The sequence below is a fragment of the Sparus aurata genome, chromosome 8 (assembly GCF_900880675.1).
Source record: "Sparus aurata chromosome 8, fSpaAur1.1, whole genome shotgun sequence".
NCBI lineage: Eukaryota > Metazoa > Chordata > Actinopteri > Spariformes > Sparidae > Sparus > Sparus aurata.
Genome location: NC_044194.1, coordinates 5,752,283 through 5,776,036, shown reverse-complemented (window position 1 = coordinate 5,776,036; position 23,754 = coordinate 5,752,283). Strand labels below are relative to the sequence as shown.

The 23,754-nt window shown below is 42.8% G+C and overlaps 1 protein-coding gene across 1 annotated transcript in view; it reads left to right on the top strand.

The window, feature by feature from the left end:
* Window positions 1-18,284, top strand: part of ldlrad3 (low density lipoprotein receptor class A domain containing 3) — a 79,782-nt gene extending 61,498 nt beyond the window's left edge. The window contains exons 5-6 of the mRNA XM_030424798.1: window positions 15,035-15,437; window positions 15,814-18,284. Of these exons, the coding sequence (XP_030280658.1) occupies window positions 15,035-15,437; window positions 15,814-16,018 (608 nt within the window). The 3' untranslated portion in view covers window positions 16,019-18,284. The remainder of the gene's footprint in view (window positions 1-15,034; window positions 15,438-15,813) is intronic.
* The last annotated feature ends 5,470 nt before the right edge of the window (window positions 18,285-23,754 follow it).

Sequence of the window (23,754 nt, the reverse complement as noted above, 5' to 3'; positions counted from 1 at the left end):
TCTTCCTTAGTGCAGTCAAGGACGCTGTGACATTCCAGATTTGAGCGTCAGCTGCTGAAATGCAAATGTTTTATTGGAAGAAATTACAATATTGGCGTTAAACTTTTCATGCTGCCTCTATATGCTACGTGCAGGGTTTTTCCCTCAAACCATTTCCACGACCATGGAACAGATTATATTGTAGTTACTGGACCTAGACCTACTTTTTTAATCATGCAGAGAATTTTGCTGAATATAAATAGGTTTGACACCCAATATTTGGTTCCCTGCTGAGACCAAAACTAGCAGGTTTTTGTTGACCTGAATTAGAAATGGTGATGACCCCAATCACCATTCAGGAAGTCCTTGGCTCAGGAGGTAGAGTGTATTATTGACTAATCCAAAAGTTGGTAGTTCGATCCCCTGGTTGCATGTCAGGGAATCCTTTGGCTAGTTACTGAACCCCAAATTTGTTTGCCACCGTGCATGGCAGCCTCTGTAATCATCAGTGTGTGAATGTGTGTTTGAATGGGCGAGTATGATGTGTGTGAAGCACTTTAAGCGATCAACAGACTGGAAAATCGCTGTATAAATTAGGGGTAGACTGATTATCCGCCCTGGCCGTGGGCATGTCAGTCTACTGGTTGGAAAGAGATCATGGAGAAGGTACCAATAAAGAAGTCAAGTGAGGACACGACCTGATGAACGCACATATCTGTAATAAGAGAACAAAAGCTCTCAGGTATGAAATGTCATCTGCCGTCTTGTTACTGCTGTAACGGTAGCGGTTGATTACGCATCTTTGATTACAAGGGTTCCACTCAGAACTGGAAATGCGGGCCGGTTTACGAGATAGCACCAAGGTTTCAAGATTCCTGAATGCAAACTGTTCAAGAACCAGAACTCATACGGTGGAAAAAAGGAGGACCAGAAACATGTCTCCTGAAACATTCCTCTATGTTTTAAATGTTGGACTTTCCCCTGAATGCCAAAGAAGCGGATTTACTTTCAAAACTTTCCCTATGCTGCTTGCAACAACAGCAAGCAACGTCCCAAAAAAAGTGCACGGATGAATTTCAGAATACACAAACTTGTCTCCACAGGTTGACTCTGATGCAGCATTGGCATGAAACCTCCTAAAAGAAAAACAGGATCATCTGAAACCGCTGTGTCATGCACACTTTGCAGTCAATGACTTAAAACATTCAAAAGCACTCGTAAAGTGCTTTAGCTTCTGTACTTTTGGAGATGCTTTCCCCATCTGCGAAAAAAAAAGGTGCATACTTAGTGGTTGTTTTAGGACAGGAGCATGTTTTTCAAGTTAAAATATCTTCTCAGTTCAAGCTCCCCATGACATACAGACCGCTCAGTGCTTTGAAGAGCTGTGAAACAAAGGTTTTGGGTGACAGTGAAACCGAAATTAGTGGTGAGCAGAACAAAGGATCTAAAGATAACACCCTGGGATGCTGGCAGTACAGCTCAGTCTGCGTGTACCACTCAGTTATTAAAAGCACTCTTCCTGTTGCACCCCGCTGCTGCCAGGCTCTCAGTAATGGGGCTTCGTTTTGAATAGTCTTTCTCCGTCACTGTGGGCCCCTAAATTAGTCGTTTTCCTCAAGATCACCATGTGGCAGCACCATTTGCTGATCAGCATCCGTCTTATCCTCCCCCACATCAAACACAGTCTTTCATCATGCATTTTGGTCAGGCTGCTTCTCGCACTATTGAACCTTTCAGATGACCTTGGGACTATTAATAAACCCACCTTTATAAGAGACCAGCTATGAAAGAAAGAAATTACTCAGATTTCAGCTGTTTTTAAGGTTCATCTCACATTATATTTGTGTAGCTCTCCTCTGGCCTCGAGGAATGGGTGTTTAAATTCTCTACCGTGCTTACGTAACTCTTTTCCATCCACTTTGAACACAGTATGGTGCACTTTATTATGATAAATCATCCTCGTGGTGGGAATATATTTCAGAGGGGGAGAAAATATCTATCCATTGTTATTATTCACATTCTGTGTTTTCACATTTGAGCTTAATGACCATCCTAATTCCCTGTGAATGTCTGCCGCCTGAGCTCCTATTCAACATTCAAACCCAACTGGCGCTTCTCTTCTTCTGTGTTGAATGAAAGTTTTATAAATCACTAAAACCAATTTGCCCTTAACAGTCAGACGTCCCACATCAGCTCCCTGTCACTGAGGCTGTCAGATGAGTGTGCGTCTCCTCTGTGACTCCTGCGTTTCATCCTGCCTGCTGTTTTGTCGGTCTAGCTGCAGGCTAGTTCTTTATAATAGTCTCATGTCGCTCCGGAGGAGGCTGGTTGAAGCCTGCGGATCCCATCCCTGGAAACGCTCAGGCGTTTAAGAGGACTTCTAATCTCAACAGCCTTATCACTCATCTTCATCACATCTTGGCTTTGGGGCATCGTCTGTTTGTGCGCATGCCTGAGTCCTGTTTGTGTCCACTCTCTGGCTAGCCTCCGCCCACTTCCTAACTCACCTTATGGCCTCAAAGAACAGTTGCCATGGCGACCGTACCCGTCAGAATCGGAGGGGTGAGCTCGTAGTCAAAGCCTCCCAACAATCCCCCCCTCCCTCCCCGTTCTTCCTTTTCATCCAGGAACAAAATAGCCTACCCTTCACAGCCACTGAAGGGTTTCTAAAAAAAAAAAAAGGCACTTCACTGCATCAGTCGACGCACGCAACATGTTATGAATAGAACTATGAGTGACGCATCTTTGTTTTTGTTGCTCCTACTGAGTCTGAATCTGTGTGATACACAGGCAAAAGTGATATTCATAGCCCATCTTCTCACCAACAGCCTCTCGTTCATGAACATACCTCAGATTCTTTCCCCCCTACTCTTCTGTCCCACTCCTCACTACCCGCCCGAGCTCCCTCAGCAGCAGCAACATTCAGTCCTTTGTGCTGTAGAGCCAGTAGTGAGACCTTGCCTTTGTTTTAGCTGATGGCGTTTTGCTTTATCTTATTTAGTGGTAAAATAAAATACTATCATGACTATTTTATCGTCATAATAAATTAATGAATGAATGCATTATAGGAAGAGTTTGGTATTCTGAGAAATAAGCCTATTCACTTTCTTGCTAAGAGTTAGATAAGAAAATCGATAGCACTCTGATATTTGCAGACTGAATATAAAAGCTAAAGACAGCAGCTGGTGAGCTCAGCTCAAAATAAATAAAACAGCCAGCTTCCCCTGCTAGAATAACAATAACATACAGTAATGTTTGATGTTCGGCTTTTCATGGGATAATGTGCTGGTCTATTTCAGTGACTTCAGTGATTTTAAGCTGGCTTCCTGACAACACTGATGACAAAACAGGTTGAAGTCACTGTACCCAGCCGAGAAACTTATGACAGTGGTATCAGTCTTCTTATTTAACTGTGTAAGAAAGCAATTAAGGATATTTCCCAAAATGTCAACTATTGCTTTAATGTTAATAGATCTAAAATCTCCTAATAAGCGCTTCATAAAATCTAGGACTGGGTTACAATCAAATATCAGGGTAGTTTTTTTATGAAATACCTCAATATCCATTTTATGACAGTAATGCTGGGATGGCTTTTGGTGTTCTCGTGAAATATTACAATAATCATCAGTGCTTTGGATATTATGACCAGGGGGGAAAAGGCAAGTATGAGAACAAGTAGAACAGTCTGAAAGGTTACATCACTTTACTGAAATTAGGAAAAAAAGCCAACTCTCTCCAACATCTGATAGGATATGTGGTCTAATATCACACCACTAGTATATTTCCCAGCCACAGATGAAATTTATGTTAGATTCTAGTAAAGACAGGAACCCAGCCTTTTTAAAGTTGTGGACACAGCATCCAAGTAGATGATGCAGAAATGAATCTTTAAGGAGCAACCTAAAAACCAAGACGGATTAGCATGGCTCTAAATCCTGGTTCCCCTCCTACCTGGGGCAGTCCGGCCGGTCAGGTTGGATGGTCGGAAGATGCTGCGAACCGTGATGGTTTCAAAGTCCTCTGCTCTTAATCCAAAACTCTCGCAAACATCATTTTAGAGGCGAAAAAATAGATTCACAGATGAATCACAGTTCCTCTTGTTACGTTGTTTATCATGCCGAAAGTAATCAAATATTTAAAACCCACTTCTGGAAATTCTTGACCGTAACAATCCTCTAAGACCTGTCCAGGCTAACTTAACCAAAGTAAAACAGCCGTCGTGTTTATATTCCGAGCTAGGCTATTTTTTGAGTTCTGGTGAGAATGGCGGAGCATGAGCAGGGGATAATGGGAGTAAATGAATCTGTTTGTGGATCGTTATAAACACTGATTTAATCTAGCAAGTAGTCACACAGTGAGAAAAAAATAAATCATGTATATAATGAATCAGAATCGAATTGAATCCGGGGCTGCATTGTGATTTCCACCCCTAATTTGTTTTTAAATACGCCTAATAACTTGCTATTAGAGATACTTATTGCAGTAGTACTCATGTCATTTCTCAGCTCTGCTACGTTTTTAACCTCGTCTTTGCTCTTTATTATTTCACAGTCAACATTTAACCTTCATGTATTAGCTGCCCCTGAAATATATCATCAGTCAGTTGTTTTTTCCACCTCCCTGTCCTGCTCTTCGCAGCAACCCCTCCCCTCCTCTTCCTCCACCTCCGCCTCTTTAGTGGATGTTCTCTGGATGCCGTAGTCATCCATTAACTCTAACCCACCTCCCCTCCGCTCTTCTAGCCGGCCCACAGTAAGCTGTGACTGAGTGTTATGGGGGGGGTCTGATAGTCGCAAGCAATGGAGCAGACAAGTTATTACAGGACAGGCAAATAGAGGTGCGATGAAGCATGAAAACCTCCCTTCCCCAAAGCGCCTCTCACACACACACACACACACACACACACACACACACAGGGAGATAGACAGACAGACAGACAGACAGACGGACAGAATTAGAAGCGGACAAAAACAAGGGCAAACACAAACAACGCTGGCACTTTTATGCTCTCCTCCATGAAACTATTAAGATATGCAGAAGTTCTGTATGAGAAAAAAAAAACATAGGCAGGCATAAAGAGTACCACGCGTGCACACACAGACGTGCGCAGCCCGCCCATTAATTCCCCCTTTCTCTCTGCATGCTAACGAGAACAGACATATAGTACATGACAGGGCACAGCAACAGGAACAGGGTGACAGCATGGGACATGAATATTAATACGGGGATGCTGAAGGGATCTGGAACAGTTCTGTCACAGAACTGTTAACATGCTTTGCTTCCCAGCGTGGCTTGGCAAAGGAGCTTTCAATCAATCAATCTTTCATCTCCCACCAGGGGAAAGTTTGTTGGCACCAAGGTCTTTAAAAAAAAAAAAAAAAACAGTATCGCATCACAGAGAACAACAAAGATGATCACACATTAGAGGAAGGGGTGAAACCCCTGACTTCTGGAAAACGGGAGATTGAATAGTACAACACCCCACTATTCGTGTTTTTTATCGAAGAGTTATATGCACAGTATGTATTTTCCGTCACACGAGATCGGATCATCAGTGTTGTGGTCTGTATTTTTTAAAATTCCACTACTGCCGGTAGAAGTTAGGTTCACAGACAAGGTAATGTTTTGAAGGTAATATGTAAGAATTGGCCACCTTGAATTCATTCCCCCAACAAATAAGGGCTGCGTGTTATCAGAGTAACTGCTAACTGTACTATTTTAATACATCCGCGACTGTGGCTACTGTTAGCCTGTTAGCTCAGTTTGGCGTGCAGTTAGCCAAACAAGGAGAAAGAAGTGTTCAGTCCCAGGGCTAGCTTCAGTAGATATCTCAACACAGTACGTAGACTTCTTTGAACATCAGAACTGTTATTAATTCACATTCTGTTGATCATTTTACAATTACAATTCTTACATATTGCACCTTTAAAAGGTTTTATTCACCTTATTTTAAGTTATGTTCATTTCCGTCCTTCCTAACTCTGATTCACTCCTATAAGTTATAGGCGACAGGCGACTAGTGAATCACACTGCTACCTTGAGTAAAAATTATTGATTTCTCTGTCTTTGAACATTGTTGGAGAAATATAAGCACACATCTCAAAAAAGTCTATAACAAAAGTCTGGCTATTTTTTGACGTTTCAATTCAGAAATGTTCCATATTAGATTTTTTTAGTCTGCAGGCAGCCTGAAGCTATTGCATGAAGGCAGTTGCTCAAAAGGCTTTGACAGGTCAGAGCGATAAAGTATTTAATTTGCTGCAAAAACACTGTGTCAAGCTGCAGCGCTAATGAAAAGTGTTTGCAGGTCGCTGTGAGATAAAATATGATCAATGTTTGCGTTTCATGGTTTCATAGCAAGGAGGCCCCTATCAAAATCCATTTATCAGCGTTGCCCGAGTAGAAATGTCTCACCGGTAAGCCACTTGCACACAAACAAACGCCGTACATCTGAGGTGCAGTCGTGAAAACACGTGTGCCGGAATGAAGGTGAGGCATGGACTCCATTTATGTGCGGGAGTTTAAGTTTGATCCGTATCTGGGTGTCTTAATCTAGATATAGAAGATTGTATGTTAATGGAAGGTGCTATGGCGCACAAACCCTATCAGCACATGACCGGATCAGCCGGACCACCTCTGGAGCTCATCTGGCTGGCAGAGTGATAGGATCGCATCAGACAGAGTCCACTCACGAGGTAGAAATGAAATCAGTACAGGCTCGGCTTCACTACGAGGCAAGAAAACGCACCAAAAAAAAAGGACAATTCTTATCTGCAAAGTCAAACATTCACAGTTGCTGCAAAACACAGTAGCTGTAAAGACCAACTTGTCTTTTTCATTCGCTTCCCTGAGAGAAAGAAAAAGTGCGTTCTGAACAATAACCCTGCCTCACCTACATGTTTCTTTGTTAAGAATAGATAACCCTTCTGCCTTTCCACTTCCTCCCCTGCTTTGCATAGTGTGAATTTAAGCAAAATGTGGCCAAATCACAATGCAGGGAGAGTGCAGCCCACATAAAGACTGAGAGCAAATGCAGCAGAGTGATTTTTTTTATATTCCAGATGCAGACTCAAGTTTAACGGCAGGTGTAAACTGGGTCAGAAAGACGGTAAAAGTGGGAGACTTTCAGTTTTTATGATCCTTTTTAGCAAAGTTTATTGTGACCATAACCACGGAGTCACTTTTAAGAGTTTGTTTTTCACCCTCTGGCTTCCACGCCGCTGTTGGGTTGTGCTGTCTGACGAGAAGAAAGTGCACCAAATAACCCACAAGTTGCTGTTTGTAGTTTTCCCCCCTCCTAATTTTTTTTCACGTTTCTCCACCATGTGGCATGGGTTTAGTTAGCTCGTTCTGGCCCAGGATGAAAGGATTTGTGGGATTTTGTTTGTATTGCCGTTTTTTTCCTCACATGAGCATCTGAAAGCAGTCTGCGTTCGAGTGCGTGGGTGCGTGGATGCGTTTGATCTTTGTTTTTTCGGATGAACTTACTGTAAGGTTACTTGATTAAGTCACATTTCAAGTGTCTTCACGCATGTAACGTATATGCCTCGCCGGCATGTGCTCGGTATTTGTGGGCTGTATGTTAATTGCATCTTTTTGCTGGTGTGTGTGAAGCCAGATGGCACAGTCCCCTTCCCCACAGCCTCTGCTCCCTAACCCACCCCTCAACCCAATTCACACCCCTCCCTCTGCTCTGGATGCCCGCCCAATACAACGGATGAAGTGTGACTGTGCCTGAGTAAATGTGTGTGTGCGTGTTGCCAAGTAAACATGAGAACCGCCTGCCCCCTCGTGGTCTGGTCCTCTCCTCTCCTCTCCTGCATAGCCTGTCACTGGCCCAGCATCTCGTTCTATCACTCTGTCAACGTGGGCATAACTGTGGCATCAGGGATGCCAAATGAGCAAGGAGCCCCACACCTGTAATTAGCATCAGACAAAGTGACTCTGCAGTCAAGGATAGCACCGCTGTGACCAGCCTCTACAGTATCAGCTGAAGACAGCCGTACTAGACACGCAGCGGCAAACCCTGGAATGCCGGAGCGAATGGATGATTGCTTTTTTTTCCCCTCCACTTTGGACTCTTTTTAAAGATGGCACTTTGTGAATGTGGAATGTGTCTTCAGTGAGTAGGGAAAGTACGGCACATCTGTGCAGGCCCCATCTTTTCCCTCAGGAATGAGCCAGAAGGGGGGGAGACATCGCCATTCCCTTTATTCAGAGGCGTTTTAAGTGTGGCAATTAAGATATGTGGAGTCTTTTATTAGCCCGATTTCTTTTCATTTTATCTCGCTCATTCATCTTCAGATGAGCGTATCCTGGCAGTTGTTATTTAGCATATTCAGTGGAAGGTAGCCAATCAGGATAAAGGAATGGGTGCCTTTTTTTTTTTTTTTTTTTTTAACGCTTGTATCTCAGCAACCCAACAGCGTGTCTGCTGTTTATCTGTAGCGTAGTTTGATTAAAGACAGACAAAAGAGTGCTTTAGAGCTTGTTTTAATCACCGCGCTCTCAATAGCCTATTGTGCACTAACATCAGCCCTCACTTTGCTTCAGTAGCTGTGTGCAATGTTCTTTTTTTGGCCATGTTTGTGCGCACCAACATTGTCTCTCATCAAGTTCTGTGGCAACTCTTGATGCTTTTCTAAAAGCTATATCCAGTTGCCCACGAAATAACACTTACATTTTCCATGACCTGCATGACTGAGGACCTTCATCCACAGCTAAATGCTTTTATATTCTTATTTTATTTCAGCCAATAAATGTTTTAATGAGAATATTTTTAAAGATTCAATGCAATAATCCCGTTTAATAACTCTTTTATATCTTGTGACATGCAAACTATGTGTCAAAAATACATTTTTGACACTACATTTTATATTAAAATCCCTTTTTTCTCTACTCTTGAAATGCTGAAGTACTTTTGATGACACCCTGCTTGCAGGATGAAGACAGACACTTTCAATTCACTGTGATTTTAAGATGAAGATGTGTGTAGTGAGGTTTTTTGCAGTTGAATAGACATTTCTATGCCTATTGCTGAGCAAACAGCATTTTATTGCCACGCTGTTTCTAAATGACCTCCAACATAGTATATTCTGCCAGTCCTGTAACTTGTAACACCAAAGTGTGTAATATCATATAATATAAAACCCCTGCAGATGATGGATTGGTCCATGGCTGTAAAACAGCAGACTGGGGTTCATATCTTGCTTGAAACCTGAAGTCAACTCTGATTGTTTTAATGGTCCGGTGTGTAGTATTTAGGAGGATTTAAGGTATGATAACCTGAAACTAAGAATTGTAATTACATCGCCAACAAACTTTTATGTCGACTAAGTGAGCACGTCCTCTTCCAGGGAGTACATACCAAACACTTGCCGTAGAGAGGGCTGTATGTAGAAGCCACCATAGGAAAGAGAAGAGAAGCGAGGGGTCTTTAGTTGGTTGCACTCTGCAAACTCACCACAAGATGCCACTAAATCCTACAAACATGACCTTTGAAAGAAGTAGTCATTTTAACCAAACCATGATTTCTTTACGAAACATAACTAAGTAGTTTTGGTGCGTAATCATAATCAAATTGCGGCAATCACCTTAAATGTCCTGAGGAAGCTTTATTTTGAAAGTCCAACTGGACGTTCTATTATTAATGGTTGCTACCTTGACCGTGGAATGAGAATATGTGCTCTGCAAAACGGGAAAGTGTATATTACACATGCTTTGTGGTGATACTGGGTCGCTTCTTTACACAGAAATATAAGAGAAATGGGAAAAGGTCGAATAAAATAAGCGTTGTTCTCCAGGGTTGGAAAGGATGGCTGAAAGATGTAGAAGACCGCAAAAGGCACAAAATAGGATCCAGGCAGAACGATTTCATTCCAGAAGGTTGTTTTTTGTGACTCTCAATACAGCTTGTTTGGAGCAGCATGTGTGGAGTTCAGTTTTCTACGTCTGTGGTGGAGGAGATGAGATGTGTGCACATGACACTTCAGAAGACTCCCTGCTCGCGTCTCCTCCCTCTATCTTCATCTACTCCTGCCTATGGTCCTATTTCATCTCCTCTCCTCCGTCCACTGCTGTCTCTGACCTCTCTGTGTCCCTATAATTCTCTCCTCTCATGCAGGGGTAATAAGATTGATGCAGGCAGCAGATAATGAAATGCAAAAAAATAGAGTGGTGGACTATTGGAGAGAGAAATGGCAGTGAAAGAGGAAACAATGCGGGAGAGTTTGGAAGGAAAGAAGAGAGAGTGGGGAGACACAGAGGGTTTTGATGGGTTTTTTTTGTCTTTTGATAAGCATTTTATTAAGTGCATAATCCAGGTTGAGTGCAGTTGTTGTATATCATAAAAGGCATGGTACACGTCATCTCCACGACAGTAAATTAACAACGAGAGGGCAGCTCAGAGATGAGGAGGAGGAGGGAGGTGGGAGGCATTAGAGGAGAGACAAGAGGGGGGAAACAAAAGGCACAGGGGTGGTGGCGAGGAGGCAAGAGGGGAGGACGGGGTGGGAGGGGAGTGATGTGGAGGAAAGGCACTCTGATGTAATTAAAGTGGCTGAGTTGAAAGGCTGCACCTTACCACCCCCTCCCCTGCCAGAGCCTGCACATGTGGAAGGTTCATGAGTTTTTATAAAACACAGCGTAGAAGCACTGTCAGAGGTGCCGACACCAGTGGACGGGTTTCACAGAATTTAAAAAGTCACCTGATATTAAACGTGAACAATAGATGAATGTGTGGGTCAGATTCATCTTTTATCTACTGTGGTTCAACCTTACTAAAAGGACTAAATTTCCCTTCAAAGGAGCCTTGAAGTTCACTGATGTAAAAAAAAAAGAAAATGTAATAAAATCCTTGAAAAACTTTAGGTCCAAAGTGTTAAAGCGAGGGTCAAACCGTCAAAGAACAGTCCATTCCTTTCTAATTCAATTGTGGCAGAAAACCCACTGAAAAGGTTTAATTTAATACAATATTTCTTTTCAGTTGAATAGTCAATGTTTAGGTCAGCTGGGCCAAGTTTGCATTTGTATGACAGAATACTTCAACCATATATCCATCGCTTCACAATTTAAACTTTTATTATTTAGCTGACATTTCTCTTATTCGGGCTTTATCAACCATGTGCTCATCACTTTTTACTTTTTCAGACTTGAGCCGACTATTCAAGCCCTTAATCCGTTACTTTAAGTGAACTATTTCGACCAATTAAATTAGCCTACTTTTAGCTAACGATTTCAACTACTTATCCATTACTACAAGCTAGCTGTTGAGTGTTTATGCTTGCTTGCCAACAAGTTACCGTCCAGCAACAGAACCACCAGTCGGAGCACATACAGGCCGACACCGGGTCGGGAAACCACCGAAGTAGTCCTTCAACATGTAGCATGACTGACACCAAGCCACGCAGCGGTTCTTAAGAATTTATATTTTTGTCACGTCGCGCGAGACCCGTATGAAAATTGAACGAGCCAAAAGCTTCCTTCACTTTTTAGACGTCCCCTCTTCTGAAGCCAGCGGTGTCCGAGCAGCTTTGCCATTGGTCGACAGCACGGATGTGCTCGAGCCTTTCATGTCGAGTTTGACGAGAAGGGGAAAGCCTCTGGTCTGAACTTTGATCTTCAACTTTGATGATGACAGTTCCATCAAACGGATTTGGTACACAGAAAAAAAAACAAGCAAAACATTCTGAATTGCACTGTTTTGAATGACCTGTCTTATATAAATATATACAGTATATATCATACATGAGTCAGATGGTTGCTGGTTTTTATTTAAAAAAAGGAGGCAACGTGTTGATTCGTATCATTTGGAATAAGTTGATTGCATCAGCGTCTTGGGTTCGGGGCTTCCTACTTTGATGTGCCTCAACAAAACAACATTTCTATCCTGGACTTTGATGTTTGAATCCATTCTTCATAGAGATTCAATTTACCGGTAGAAACTAAAAACGTAAGTGTTGCGGATAAAAGCCAAAAGCAACCGCTGCTATCAAAAGGACGTAATGTGTGCATGTGTCGATTAGGACATTTGAGTCACAATTACATCATTATTGTTGAAGCCCCCCCTCACCCATCTTTGCATGTCATGATGGCACCTTCCTTTGTGCCGTAACTGCAAGTGACAGCTCAAAATGTGAACGCAAATTACAACCACACACACACACACACACACACACACAAGAGAGGGGGCAGACACACACAGGACCTCTCTGCTCTTACAGAAAATGAGCTTCAGTCTCTTTCTCGTCTTCTCCCTGTCTTTTCATCTCCCGTGCTATTTGAAACAGCCTTTGAGGCCTCTATCGCTAATGTACCGAATAGGCTCCCATTGTTAATGTCACAGCATTATGAGTTCCTTTTGTGTGCGTTTCTCTCTGCTCCCAGAAGACCGCGCTGAAACCTGATAGGCAGCGTTGGGGGTGGCAGCGGTGGGATCTCTTTATTTGTGCTTTTTCTTACTAGGTAATTATGGAAATAATTCTTCTTTGTTTTGGCCTTTCTCTGCTGAGAGTCCAGTTCATAGTTAATTGGTAGCGTGAAGGACTAGCCAATTTTAAAATCACAAGGGAGGGGTCGAGGGGGGGCTTGTTTTATTGGCTGGTGCCTGGTTGGGGCAGCGGGCGGGTGGAGCATCTGAATTAGATTAGATTTAATTAAGGCATGAGGCCCCTGGCAACACACTGGTACAGAAATACAGGCTGTATGCCAGAGTAGTAGTTGTTTTGAATTCAACAGTGTGTGTGCAAACACCCACGCCCCCACACACACACACACAGCTGAAGACTCCCACAAGCCCTCAAGGTCAGGTGGAGGGAGGAAACATGCAGCATGGTGTCTTGAAGAAAGGGAAAACAAGCTGAAAAACTCCTCCTCTGATGATAGCTTCGTGTTATGTCCACACAGGTGCTCTGACAAATACTGAGTTTTGATAGTATCTCGAACCCCCAGCAACATTTCCTTAAAGGATTGTTTGACACTTGGGACGATATATTCATTTAATCATATTCTTGCCAGGAGTAAGATAAGAAGACTGATACCACCCACATATCTGTCTGTTAAAAGAAGCCCACAACCGGTGAGCTCAGCCGAGCATATGGACCGGAGACGGAGGGAGACACTTAGTAACATACGTAACATCATCTGATCATGAGCGCCTTTATAGCTCGTCAATTAACACATCATATCTCCTTTATTTAATCTGTACAAATGAATGAACGCACACATTGGCACGTAACACTGCAAACGTTTTCTTGGCAAAGTGCAGTTTCCTCCTCGACTCCAGAAACGACATGAGGGGATTTCTTCAGATTTGGAGAAGTGTCCAGTGAACTGATTGGATTTGAGTTGTTAAAGGTTCCAGGTAAACACCTGATGTGACTTTATTTCCTCAAACATGAACATTTCTGCCACGTCGAGTCATGTAGGATTTAATCTGCAGCGGTAGTTAACAGATGTTACATACAGGAAAATGTGGAACTATTCCTTTAGGTTCACATTTTGACCTCTATGAAAAGCATGATTTGAATTCCAGCACATATAAAAAAGTTATAAGTCACATTAAGCCACTTAATCTGTTTGCAATCAGAAAGTGGAGTTTCCTTTCACTCTCTTTGTGGTTCTGACCTTAAACTCTGTATAAGAGGGTCGCACTAGTTGACTTTTTGTGGAGCTCTGCACCTTTATTTAATTCTCTGAGGCCCTGTAGCACTACATTGTAAGTTGGGGGGGGATCTTTACCCTGTGCTAAATACAATATCTCCCAAGAGCCTGTAAGTCTATGTAAGCCCTGAATACTTCAAAAAGCTCCAAAAAGGTTTGGCTGCTTTGCAGTTTCAGGGGATCTAATCCTTATAGATGGCGTTTTCGGACTATTGATTCAACCTCGAGAACTCTCGTAATGGTCATTTCCTGGCAAGCTCTCCGGGCAATATCCCCAACTGTCCGCATGATGGCTAGCGGACAGAGGTATGAGTCCTTTAAAGCTTATGATACACAGTCTGCAATGCACAGAAACCTCGAATACAGAACATTGGAAGTGCTCCAAAAGGGTGTATTGAACTTTTTTTAGGAGGCGCACCGAGGTTTGATGTTTACAGCCCCCTGAGGCATTAGTGTAATTTGAACTGAAACAGCAACTGTAAAATACTTTTATGTAGCTCATTCCTCATTAGCACAAGCCTGACTGCAGCGCCGTAATAAATAGGATTCCTTCCACTCCCTCCCTCTCTCCATAATACAAAAGTCCTGTCTGCCGGTGAGCAGCAGGAACACTATTTACATGAGCCTCACCCCCAGTGCCTGATTGAAATTCTCACACTGTAATATCAGTCAGCAGAAATGTTTAAGCGATATTCACCTCATCCCATCTGGAATAATAAGCTGCACTGGTCACACGCGGCGAGCTCCCTGCTCCTCGCTCCTTACTGCTGGCCATCGTCATCCTCTCGTCGTCAACTTTAAGTTCCCTGGACTCCTAGTTTGCAGACGCCCCCCGTTCCCTGCGACAAACATGGTAATCTGTGACGGCCCCTGGTGTTCCTCTGCCTTCTATCGTCTTTAGTGGAGAACTACTCGAGTCGTGTTTCATCCATAACCGCTTTAAGCTGTTTTGTACTCGCAGAGGATTATTTAGGCTCTCTGTTCTTTCCCTTTCTTCGTGATGAAAAGTGAGGTCCCCCACTCTTGAACTAGATTCTCACAGCTAGCCTCTACTACGCTCAAATTGTTCTCCTTGTCTCTGGATGCTCACGGGGAGAGTCTGACTGCTGTTACGCTTATTATCTCTCTCCCTCTCATCTGAATCGCACAGAACACATTCCAGCGTGAACCTGAAAACAATTTACTGCTTGACATTCACGCGTCTCTCCTTAACTCCCTCCTCCATTCCCCTGGCTCTGCAGCTCCACAACTCATCCTCCCATTTCCTCAATCTCTTGCTCGCTTTAATTGTTTCCCCTCTTCATCTTCCCCTCCATACTATTCTCTTTTCTTTTTTTCCCCCCAACCTTCTGCGCCATCCTTAATGTGCTCTTCATCTCCTTCTTCTGCCCCTCAGAAGCTCCAGGACAGGACTTTGTGACATTGGACTATCGCCTGCGCTACTACCCCAGCATCACCTACGCCGTCATCGGCAGCGCCGTCATCTTCGTCCTGGTGGTGGCGTTGCTCGCTTTGGTGCTGCACCACCAGAGGAAGCGGAGCGTCCTGCTGCCCAGAGGCGTAAGAGGGAGCTCGCATCACCACCACCACCACCAGCCGCTGCTGCTGTCCCGTCTGGTCATCTTGGACCGGGGCCACGTCCATCCCGGAGGTGCGGGCCTCTCCCCGGGCTCCCCAACCGCAGCGGGACAGTACCGCTCGACTCCTCAGGCACTGCAGCTGCTGTCTGGAACCCTGTATCCCTCCGGACTCTCCATGGACTCACCTCCATCCTACTCACAAGCTGTTCTGGATGTCAGGTGAAAGAAATAAGAAGTTTATAATCTCTGTGTTCATAAAGCTTCACGCTGAAAGCCTGACTTAAGCAAAAAACAGAAATAGTGGCGCGGAAAGATGTCTGAGTAGCAAAGCATAATCTAATTTAGTGTATTATCTTAATACAACATAATGAGACTGTAATTTGATTTAATTGTTGGCACATTTTTCTCATATATTCAGCTTTTTACACGGACCAAATCTGTTTTAAGGGATGCAAGTTATTTTGTCAGAAGGTTTATACTTCCTGCTTCACCAGCTGCTGGTCCCAGTCAAAAAAAACACTCATTGTACAGTCCGTATGTAGTAGCTCATGGCTCTGACATCACATTCTTCCTCTATCTTCTATTTTTCCCTTAGTCGGCCTCCCTGGTTTGATCTCCCGCCTCCCCCATACCTCTCTGATGGGGAGCTTCCATCAGAAGGCGAGCTGCCTCAGTACGAGGGCCCACAAGACCCTTTGAGCTACCCCACAGCACATCCCTCCGCACCCTCCACACCCAGAACTGTGGCCTCGGGCACTCGGCCGAGCTCGAGTTCCAGAGAGGAGTCGGAGCAGCTGTAGTCACTCTCTTGTAGAACTTAGAGACCGTAGTTAGACTGGAGGGACTGAAGGCACCACAGGAGGCCAGAACGGTCCACAGCTGAGACCCGCTGAGGAGAATCAACAGGGACTCACAGACTGTTGGAACAAACCGGGCCCTGAACCGGCTGCCCACACACCGGCTGACTGAAGCACTGGACCGAGACGAACTCGTCCTGCCGGACTGATCTTGTGTGCTGGCGCCCCCTGCTGGAGTTGCGGCTGCACTACACCTTTATCAGTCACACATTCATTCATCACTTCAGCTCAGTTGAATTGTGCTCCCCCTTGAAGAAAAAACTGTCTGTTACCTATCAAGCTGTCTGTTAAACTGCCAATCATTAACATAATCATTGACATATATAAGATGATAACACCTGAAATTGTCGTATAATCACGAGTGAACGGTGTAACACACATCGGCAGCACTGGGACGACTCCTCACTGTACACAAACATCTAAACATCTACCGTATCTTCCATAGTGGAGTTTGAAATTATATTAGTATTATTGTGTTAAATTGTAAAGTACCTGAATGCTAGATAAAAAAATCTGTACTGTAGAGTTACTGCTACATTTGACGACTTACTGTTCTCGGATCATTTTAGCAATGACGCCTTATTCGTACTGAAGCTGAGACACTTTCAGACGGTAAACAGAAACACAAATCAAGAGCAGCTCAGTCAGAGGTACCCAAACCTTTCAACAGTGACCTGATTATACAGCTTCACTGAACTGATGGCAGTAAAAACAACTTCTTTACTGCTGCATCGAACTCATTAACAAAGTGTTTTCATGGAGCTGATGAGAAACATCTCAAAAGGAAACAACCCCAGTCCCTCAAAGTGTTCAATCGAACATAATGCGATAATTTGCTGATCCTTTTTAAAACCTTCAATTTAAATCATCAATTAAAACATCATGGAGACAATTTATTTAGTGTTTTACCTCATCGACGTTTTGTAAATACATGTTTATTCTGAATTTGATGCCAGCGACATGATTCAAACTGGTTGGGACAGGAACACAAGGTGAACAGCTTCGTTACAGGCGATCGTATCATGATTGGGTCTGAAAAGTGAAGCAAGGACGTGATGAGGTTCAACTCCTTGAGAGTCACGCGATTGTATAAATGATTTCGTATACATTTAGCACACTGTCCCAACTTGTTTGTAATCAGGGTTGTATTCCTAAAAAGATCAGTGGCGGCCTCGCACCTGTTTCACAATCATGTTCACAGTATTTCTTGTTGTCGTTTGCTTAAATTCAAGCTAAAAATAATGTGAAAAGGACCATTGAGATTTTTTTTTCTTTCTTTTTTTTTAAATAATGCTGAGCGGAAATTATGTAAGTGAGTTTCACAGATCATTCCTCTGAGCGAAAGAACCACCGCTGTCAGCAAAGATAACTTTTTCTGTCTGAAGACCAATAATAATGATGTTATGTAGAGACAAAAAAGAAAAATACAAGGCCTTATTCTGTGCCGGGTCGGTGATAAGTGCCTTTTGCATGTGATGTGTTTGGTCTGATATATTACAGTCAGCTCACATGACAAAAAAAAAAAACATATTACATTGTTAAAATTCAGCTTGAGATTTTTTTTTTAAATGTATATAACTCTGGTTGTCTTGAAAGATCATCCTCAGTAGTGTACAGCAATGACTGATGATACCCGTATCTGAAGGATCTGTGTTTATAAATGTACTATTGTGTTGTGAACTGTACATAGCAGAAGGGGAAAGTAAAGAGATCTATTTAAAAAAAAAAAAAAAAAAAAGGTAGAGTTTAAAAAACAGGAAGAGATGAATGTGTAAACGTTGTCGTGCTTTGCATTTTGCCTTTCTTCTCTCCAGAGCCTGCCGTGATAAGAAAAACAATCAAACCAAAGATAATCATTATTAACCTTAACCCGAGGCGGTTACCCTCCAAAGGAATCATTCTTCACAAGCGTTTGTGCCGTTATTCTATTAGAATGTGCGAAAAAGGTTTATTGAGTAAAAACAGAATTCATGTTTATTTGCTGTAAAAAAAAAAAACTGGAAAATATTTCTCAGGACTAAATTTCTACCAGTCTCGTCTGTTCTGTTTATATCTTGGTCGTGTTTTAAGATCGTGTTACATTTCCTCCTTCTTATCTGATTTGATCTCATGAGGTCACTTATTGACATGCTTGTGACGTTTGCCCATCATGATCTTTTTATCTCTTGTATTCTGTACATTGAAAGTAATATAAAAATTCTGACTCAGATTGTGTGTGTACGAGACTTCTTGGGAGATATAACATCACATTGTCTGAGCAACTGTCAAAATCTGTATGTTATAAAATCTGGAGCCGTCGCCGGCTGACAGATTAGATCACGGGTCCCTGAATAATAAAGATTGAGTGGCCGTTGGAGTCTAAACTGTGAGTTGGAGAGGGCAGAAGGGTTATCAGCAAAATGTACTTTAAACATCGGAAGAAAAAAAAAAAAAAATGACCCGTGTGACTGATAATATTATTATCTGTGGCGTGATTGTGGGTTCTGATGCAGCTGGTCAAGGAAAAGCTTATCTCAGCTGCTCGATATCAACATTTTGATTGAGGAATTTAGACTCTGTTGGCCTTCAACAAGTATTTAAAGCAGCATTATGTAGAAACGTGTAGAAACTGTGCAGAAACAAGAGATAGGAGTCGAAGTGGCTGAGACAGAGACACCGTGCACCTGAAGCTGATATTTTAACGTTGACAAAGTTACGTAATGATCCTTTAATAAAAGTAGCTTTGTTCTGTCTTCTCCTTCCAAATGTTGACAAACTGTTCTCTCACTGTTTTCACACAATGAAGTGATTTATGAACCATTCATTGAGCGATTGTAAAGGTTTATAATGACCATTAAATAGCGTTTATAGATGAACCAGCGTTATTAAAGGATTTACAAAGTATTATTCACATCAGTTGCAGCTTTGCAATAAACGATGGCTTGTTAATTGGTTTATAAGCATTTCATTGTTTCTAAACAGTGTTACAGACTCATTTTATGGGTCTTAAACTGTTTGATAGATGAAATTATGTAAGAGGAGAAACCAAAAAGTCTTGCAATCACTTGGAAACTTTAATTGTATTTGTTTGTTTTTATGTGAGATCTCCTGCAACGTCACTACTCATCTGTCAAATAAAAGCATTTGAGTAAAAAAAAATCTATTCAGTTGCAATCCAAATAGTCTTTATTGTCATGGGAGACTGATATTTGCATCTCCAAATCAAGTTTGAAAAAAAACTTGTACATAATAGTGTATAATCAGCAGAAGTGCGAAAAGTATAAAATGAAAATCACTTTATAGAAAAATGTACATTTGCAGTTTGAAAAATTATACAGAAAGAATTAAATTGTATAAAAACTGCAACTTTTTATTTTTGTCTTATTTAAAACAGTGCTAATTTTAAGAAAAGTTGATTTTAGAGTCTCAGGTCAGTTGCTATCCCAAAGCGTCAGTTTTTGACATGTCAGGAATTACAAAGAAGAAAGAAAAACTAGTTTTGAGACTCAAAAATCAATTTTTTTTCTGGAAAAAATCATTTCCTTAAATTACGTCTCTCTGGGTTTCCCCCAAACCCTTCAAAACTGGTTTGGGATGGCGGCTGATCCGTCCTCCAATCCCAAAGCCTCAGAGTTAGGATTGAGACTCAACAATTAACTTTTCTTACAAACAGCACCTTTAAAGTCATTTCTTCTACACCTGTGTCCATGTGCAGAGATGAACAGTCTTTGAAAGAGTAAAAACATTTAATATTTCCATCAAACATTTCACTGAAATCAAAGTAATTATTGTCCAGCATGCAGGCTCTTCAGTTCCCACAAGTATCCACATTTTCCTGTCATGCCTGAGTGTTTCATTCAGCTGAACGGAGTCCAGCAGTTCCACATTTGGACCAGCAGGTGTCACCGTCTCCCCACAGTGGACAGTCTTCAGGTGGAGTTGTGCAAAAGTGAAGCTCGACATTTCTGTCCTGCAACTTGTTGTAATCCAACGTGTCAGATTTAGATTCTGAACATTAAAGTCTCAACAGATACTTTGACAGAGTTTTAATTCAAGCTCAGATATTCATCCGTCATCCATTCATGGCAACTATCTACATCATCTTACATGACACATAGTTCGGTGAATACATAAATTGATATTATCTCAGTCGCCCCCTATTTTCATTGTAATGTCTCCCCCCAAAGGCTGCATCTCCATCTCGCCCTCCCACCCCAATATCCGCATGACATTATGACACATCAGATAACAAGTGATACCATCTCTGACAGCACACATCCATCCCTCTACCTGCCCCTCGCTTCCTAATTGTCCTTTATCCCCCTCTGCTCATCTTTTATCTTCCCACACTCGCACATCTCTCATTCTCACCCCCCTCCCTCCCTCCCTCCCTCCCTCGTCCAACGTTCGGAGGCTTTTCCCTCGTCGCCCTCGCTCTCCTCTGCCTCATCTTAAACTCTGGATGCTGGAGGCCCCTGTTTGCTTAGCCCGAGCCCTTAACTACACAGACTTTAATTAAAAGCCTGCACGCTTCGCTTTTTGCTGTCCGTCCTGTCTCTGTCTCCGCCCGGCAGCTGGGGAATTGGCAAGAAGGGAATTTCTACATATGCTGCTGAATAGTTGTGTGGCTGGACCAGAGGACGCTGTCCCACACAAGATGAGGCCAAGCTACAATGGTCTTAAGTCAAGCGGCGAGCCAATCACAAGTGTTCGTTCATGCAAATGGGTTTAAACTTTATGTTTGACATGTCGAAACTTCAAATTGAAAATTGTGGATAAATAAATGTTAGTTTGTAAGCACTGGGTTAGTAAAAGATCACGTATTAGCTCAAAATACAAACATGGCTGGAAATCATCCTGACATCTCATTAAAAATATTCCCTGCTGGAAAGTGTCCAGACATATTTAAAAAAAAAACATAAAAACATCCAGTTGTGTTTCCAATAGTGTGAAAATATCCCGATGTCTCATTAAACACACGCAGCAGTTTCACACTAACAAATGCTGATGTGCTGTCTTGAACGGTGAACAGCCATCTCCCACAACTCTGCCATTAAACTCAGGTCATGTCGGTGTGATGTGACACATACTGTAGAAGTTTTGCGAAAATATCCGTGGTTTGCAGAAAGATACTGAGTGTCTGACTGAGCTGCGAGGAGGGCAGCTCTGTCTGCGTCAGTGGAGCTGAGGTGGAGAAGGGTGAACAGTTTCAGGTTCTTTTGCCATCACACATCACCACCCTGGTTACAAGAGCACAGAAGAGGCTCTACTTCTTAAATAAACTTCTGAAGGCTAAATCCCGGAACAAGATTCTGGTCAGAGGAGCAACAGAGAGCATCCTGACTTAAAGCATCACAGCCCGGCCCAGAACAGGAAGTTTTCTACAGCGCCTTGAACATCACTGGTACCCATCTACAGAGCATCAGCTACATCAGTGAACTGAGGCATCCACACAGAGGCAAAGGGAACACTTTAAGACAACACCAACCACATCCACAGTCCGTTCACCCTGCAGCCATCTGGCAAAAGATATACAAGTATCCGCTGCCGTACCACCAGACTACAGAGCAGCTTCACTCCCGAGGCCGAGAGACTCCTGAACCCATCCTCCTCCTCCTCCGCTCCCTTTTCCAAAATAGATGTAGCACAAAGAACTGAAGCATAGTTTTGTTTTTTGAATAAGTGTACCTTGTATCCTTATTGTGTCTGCAAACCAATGATATGTTCACATTTTTCCCTACAACACATGTCAAGTCATCACTTTCACATTATATGCTACAACCCGACTTTCATACTAGGAGGTGGAGATGATGGTGGTGGAGTTTAGTTGCAGGTTGGGGGTAAGGATGCAGTTAAAGGCAGCATTTCATCATTTGAAATGTTTGTATTTGTATTATTTTAAGTCTGTCTTGTGATGAACAAACATCTCCTTCTGTGTTTGCGGTGTCTAAAAAAGCTACTTTAAATCCGTAACATGCTCTTTCAGAAACCTTACCACGGTTTTCTTTTTGCCAAATCCTAACCAGAACCTAGGAAGAGCGCCACCACAACATATAACTGAAAATCGAACCTACAGAAACATAGTTGCAACAGGAAGAAATATAAAGTTCGAACATATCTGTGCTTTGCAGGATTCTACATTGCCGCCGTTTATTCTGGCATCCGCGCTGCTGCAGGCGATGATGCGGAGCGAACGGTGACATTAAGGACGCAGAGTAACGGCGGCGGTTGGGTCGGCCGTCTTGACGCCGGTGAGGAGAGCGGTGACGTTAATGTTCATGTAGATGAGGATTATTGCCAAGAGACGCCGTGGCAATATTCCAAGTTGATGGAGCAGAGAGACTAGTTTTCCTCTCTTGGGGGTCTTTGATTCGGCATTACCGTAGCCGTAAGCTATTGGATGCCGCGCAAGTGCAATAAAGCTGGCTAATATCCCGCTGACGATAAAGACCTTAATTCTTCAACTAGTGCTGAATGAGACTCTTGAGGTTACCGCTCGTGTAGCTTCTGATAATATTTCTCTACAGGAAATAGGAAGAGACATAAAACTCAAGTACAGATATAGATTTAAACCACGTAGGTGTTGACGCCTCGCTGGCCTTCCCTCTGCTCACACATATACGGACCCTCACTCTCTCTTGGCTGGTGCGCCATAGCTCCAGTGAACTGGAGATAAGACCCAGTGTTTTCACATGTAAATGGCGTGAGCGTGGAGGGGAAAGGAGGGTGCATTGTTAGCACGGAGCAGCTCTGAGGGGCTCTGAGGAGCTCTGCTGAGGGTTTGGCCAGCGCAGCCCTTATCAGATGAAGAGCAGGCCTCTGAGGGAAGGAGGGGTCGGCGAGGGACAAGGGCCGGGTAGGGTTGAGGGGGCCAACGGGAGAATAGAACAGCTGGCGGAGTCACGCGTGCAACCTCAAAAACACACAGAGCCCAGACACGCTGAGCACGGTGGGAATCTCCTCGGCTAAGAGATCCACAAACACACGGCCTCTTGTGTTATTATCAGCCACCAGCCAGCAAGTCTGAGCACATAATCACACACACAGCAGCAGCATGAAAACAGGAGCGCTTCACACAATCGCCGACGCGCATACGAAACCAAAACGCAATCACTGAGGGCAATCACAAAGATTCACAAACACACATTTCCATACAGGCGTCTTTACACATCATTAGGCACACACACACACACACACACACACAAGACTGCAGGTCACCTCCACATCACCGCTAAGATAATCGGCTGGTTTCACCGAATGAACAAATCAGCAATCATTTCAAGTCCCTCCTGGTTTCAAAATCCTTTCATTGCTCGTATTCAAACTTAAGCAGAACTCACAGAATAGAGGAAGAAAGTAACGTTGTGAAAAGTAATAAATTACTTTGGTATAAGTGAAAGTCACCAACACTGATATTACATAAAAAGTAAGTATTTTTAAGTTATTTTCTGATAATAACGGTGCTTGAATATCAAAAGTAAAAGTAAATTACACATACATGTTAACATATGTGTATAAACTGTATACGTATTGTTAACTTGGCGTTATCAGGAGTGGTGTTATCCACCTGACTAATTATCTGAATGTTTATTTAATTATCTGATTGTGATAACGCTATCAAATAAATGTAGTAAAGTCAGAACAACATCTCCCTTCAAATGTAGTAGAGTGGAAGTATAAAGTAGCATTAAGATGATTAA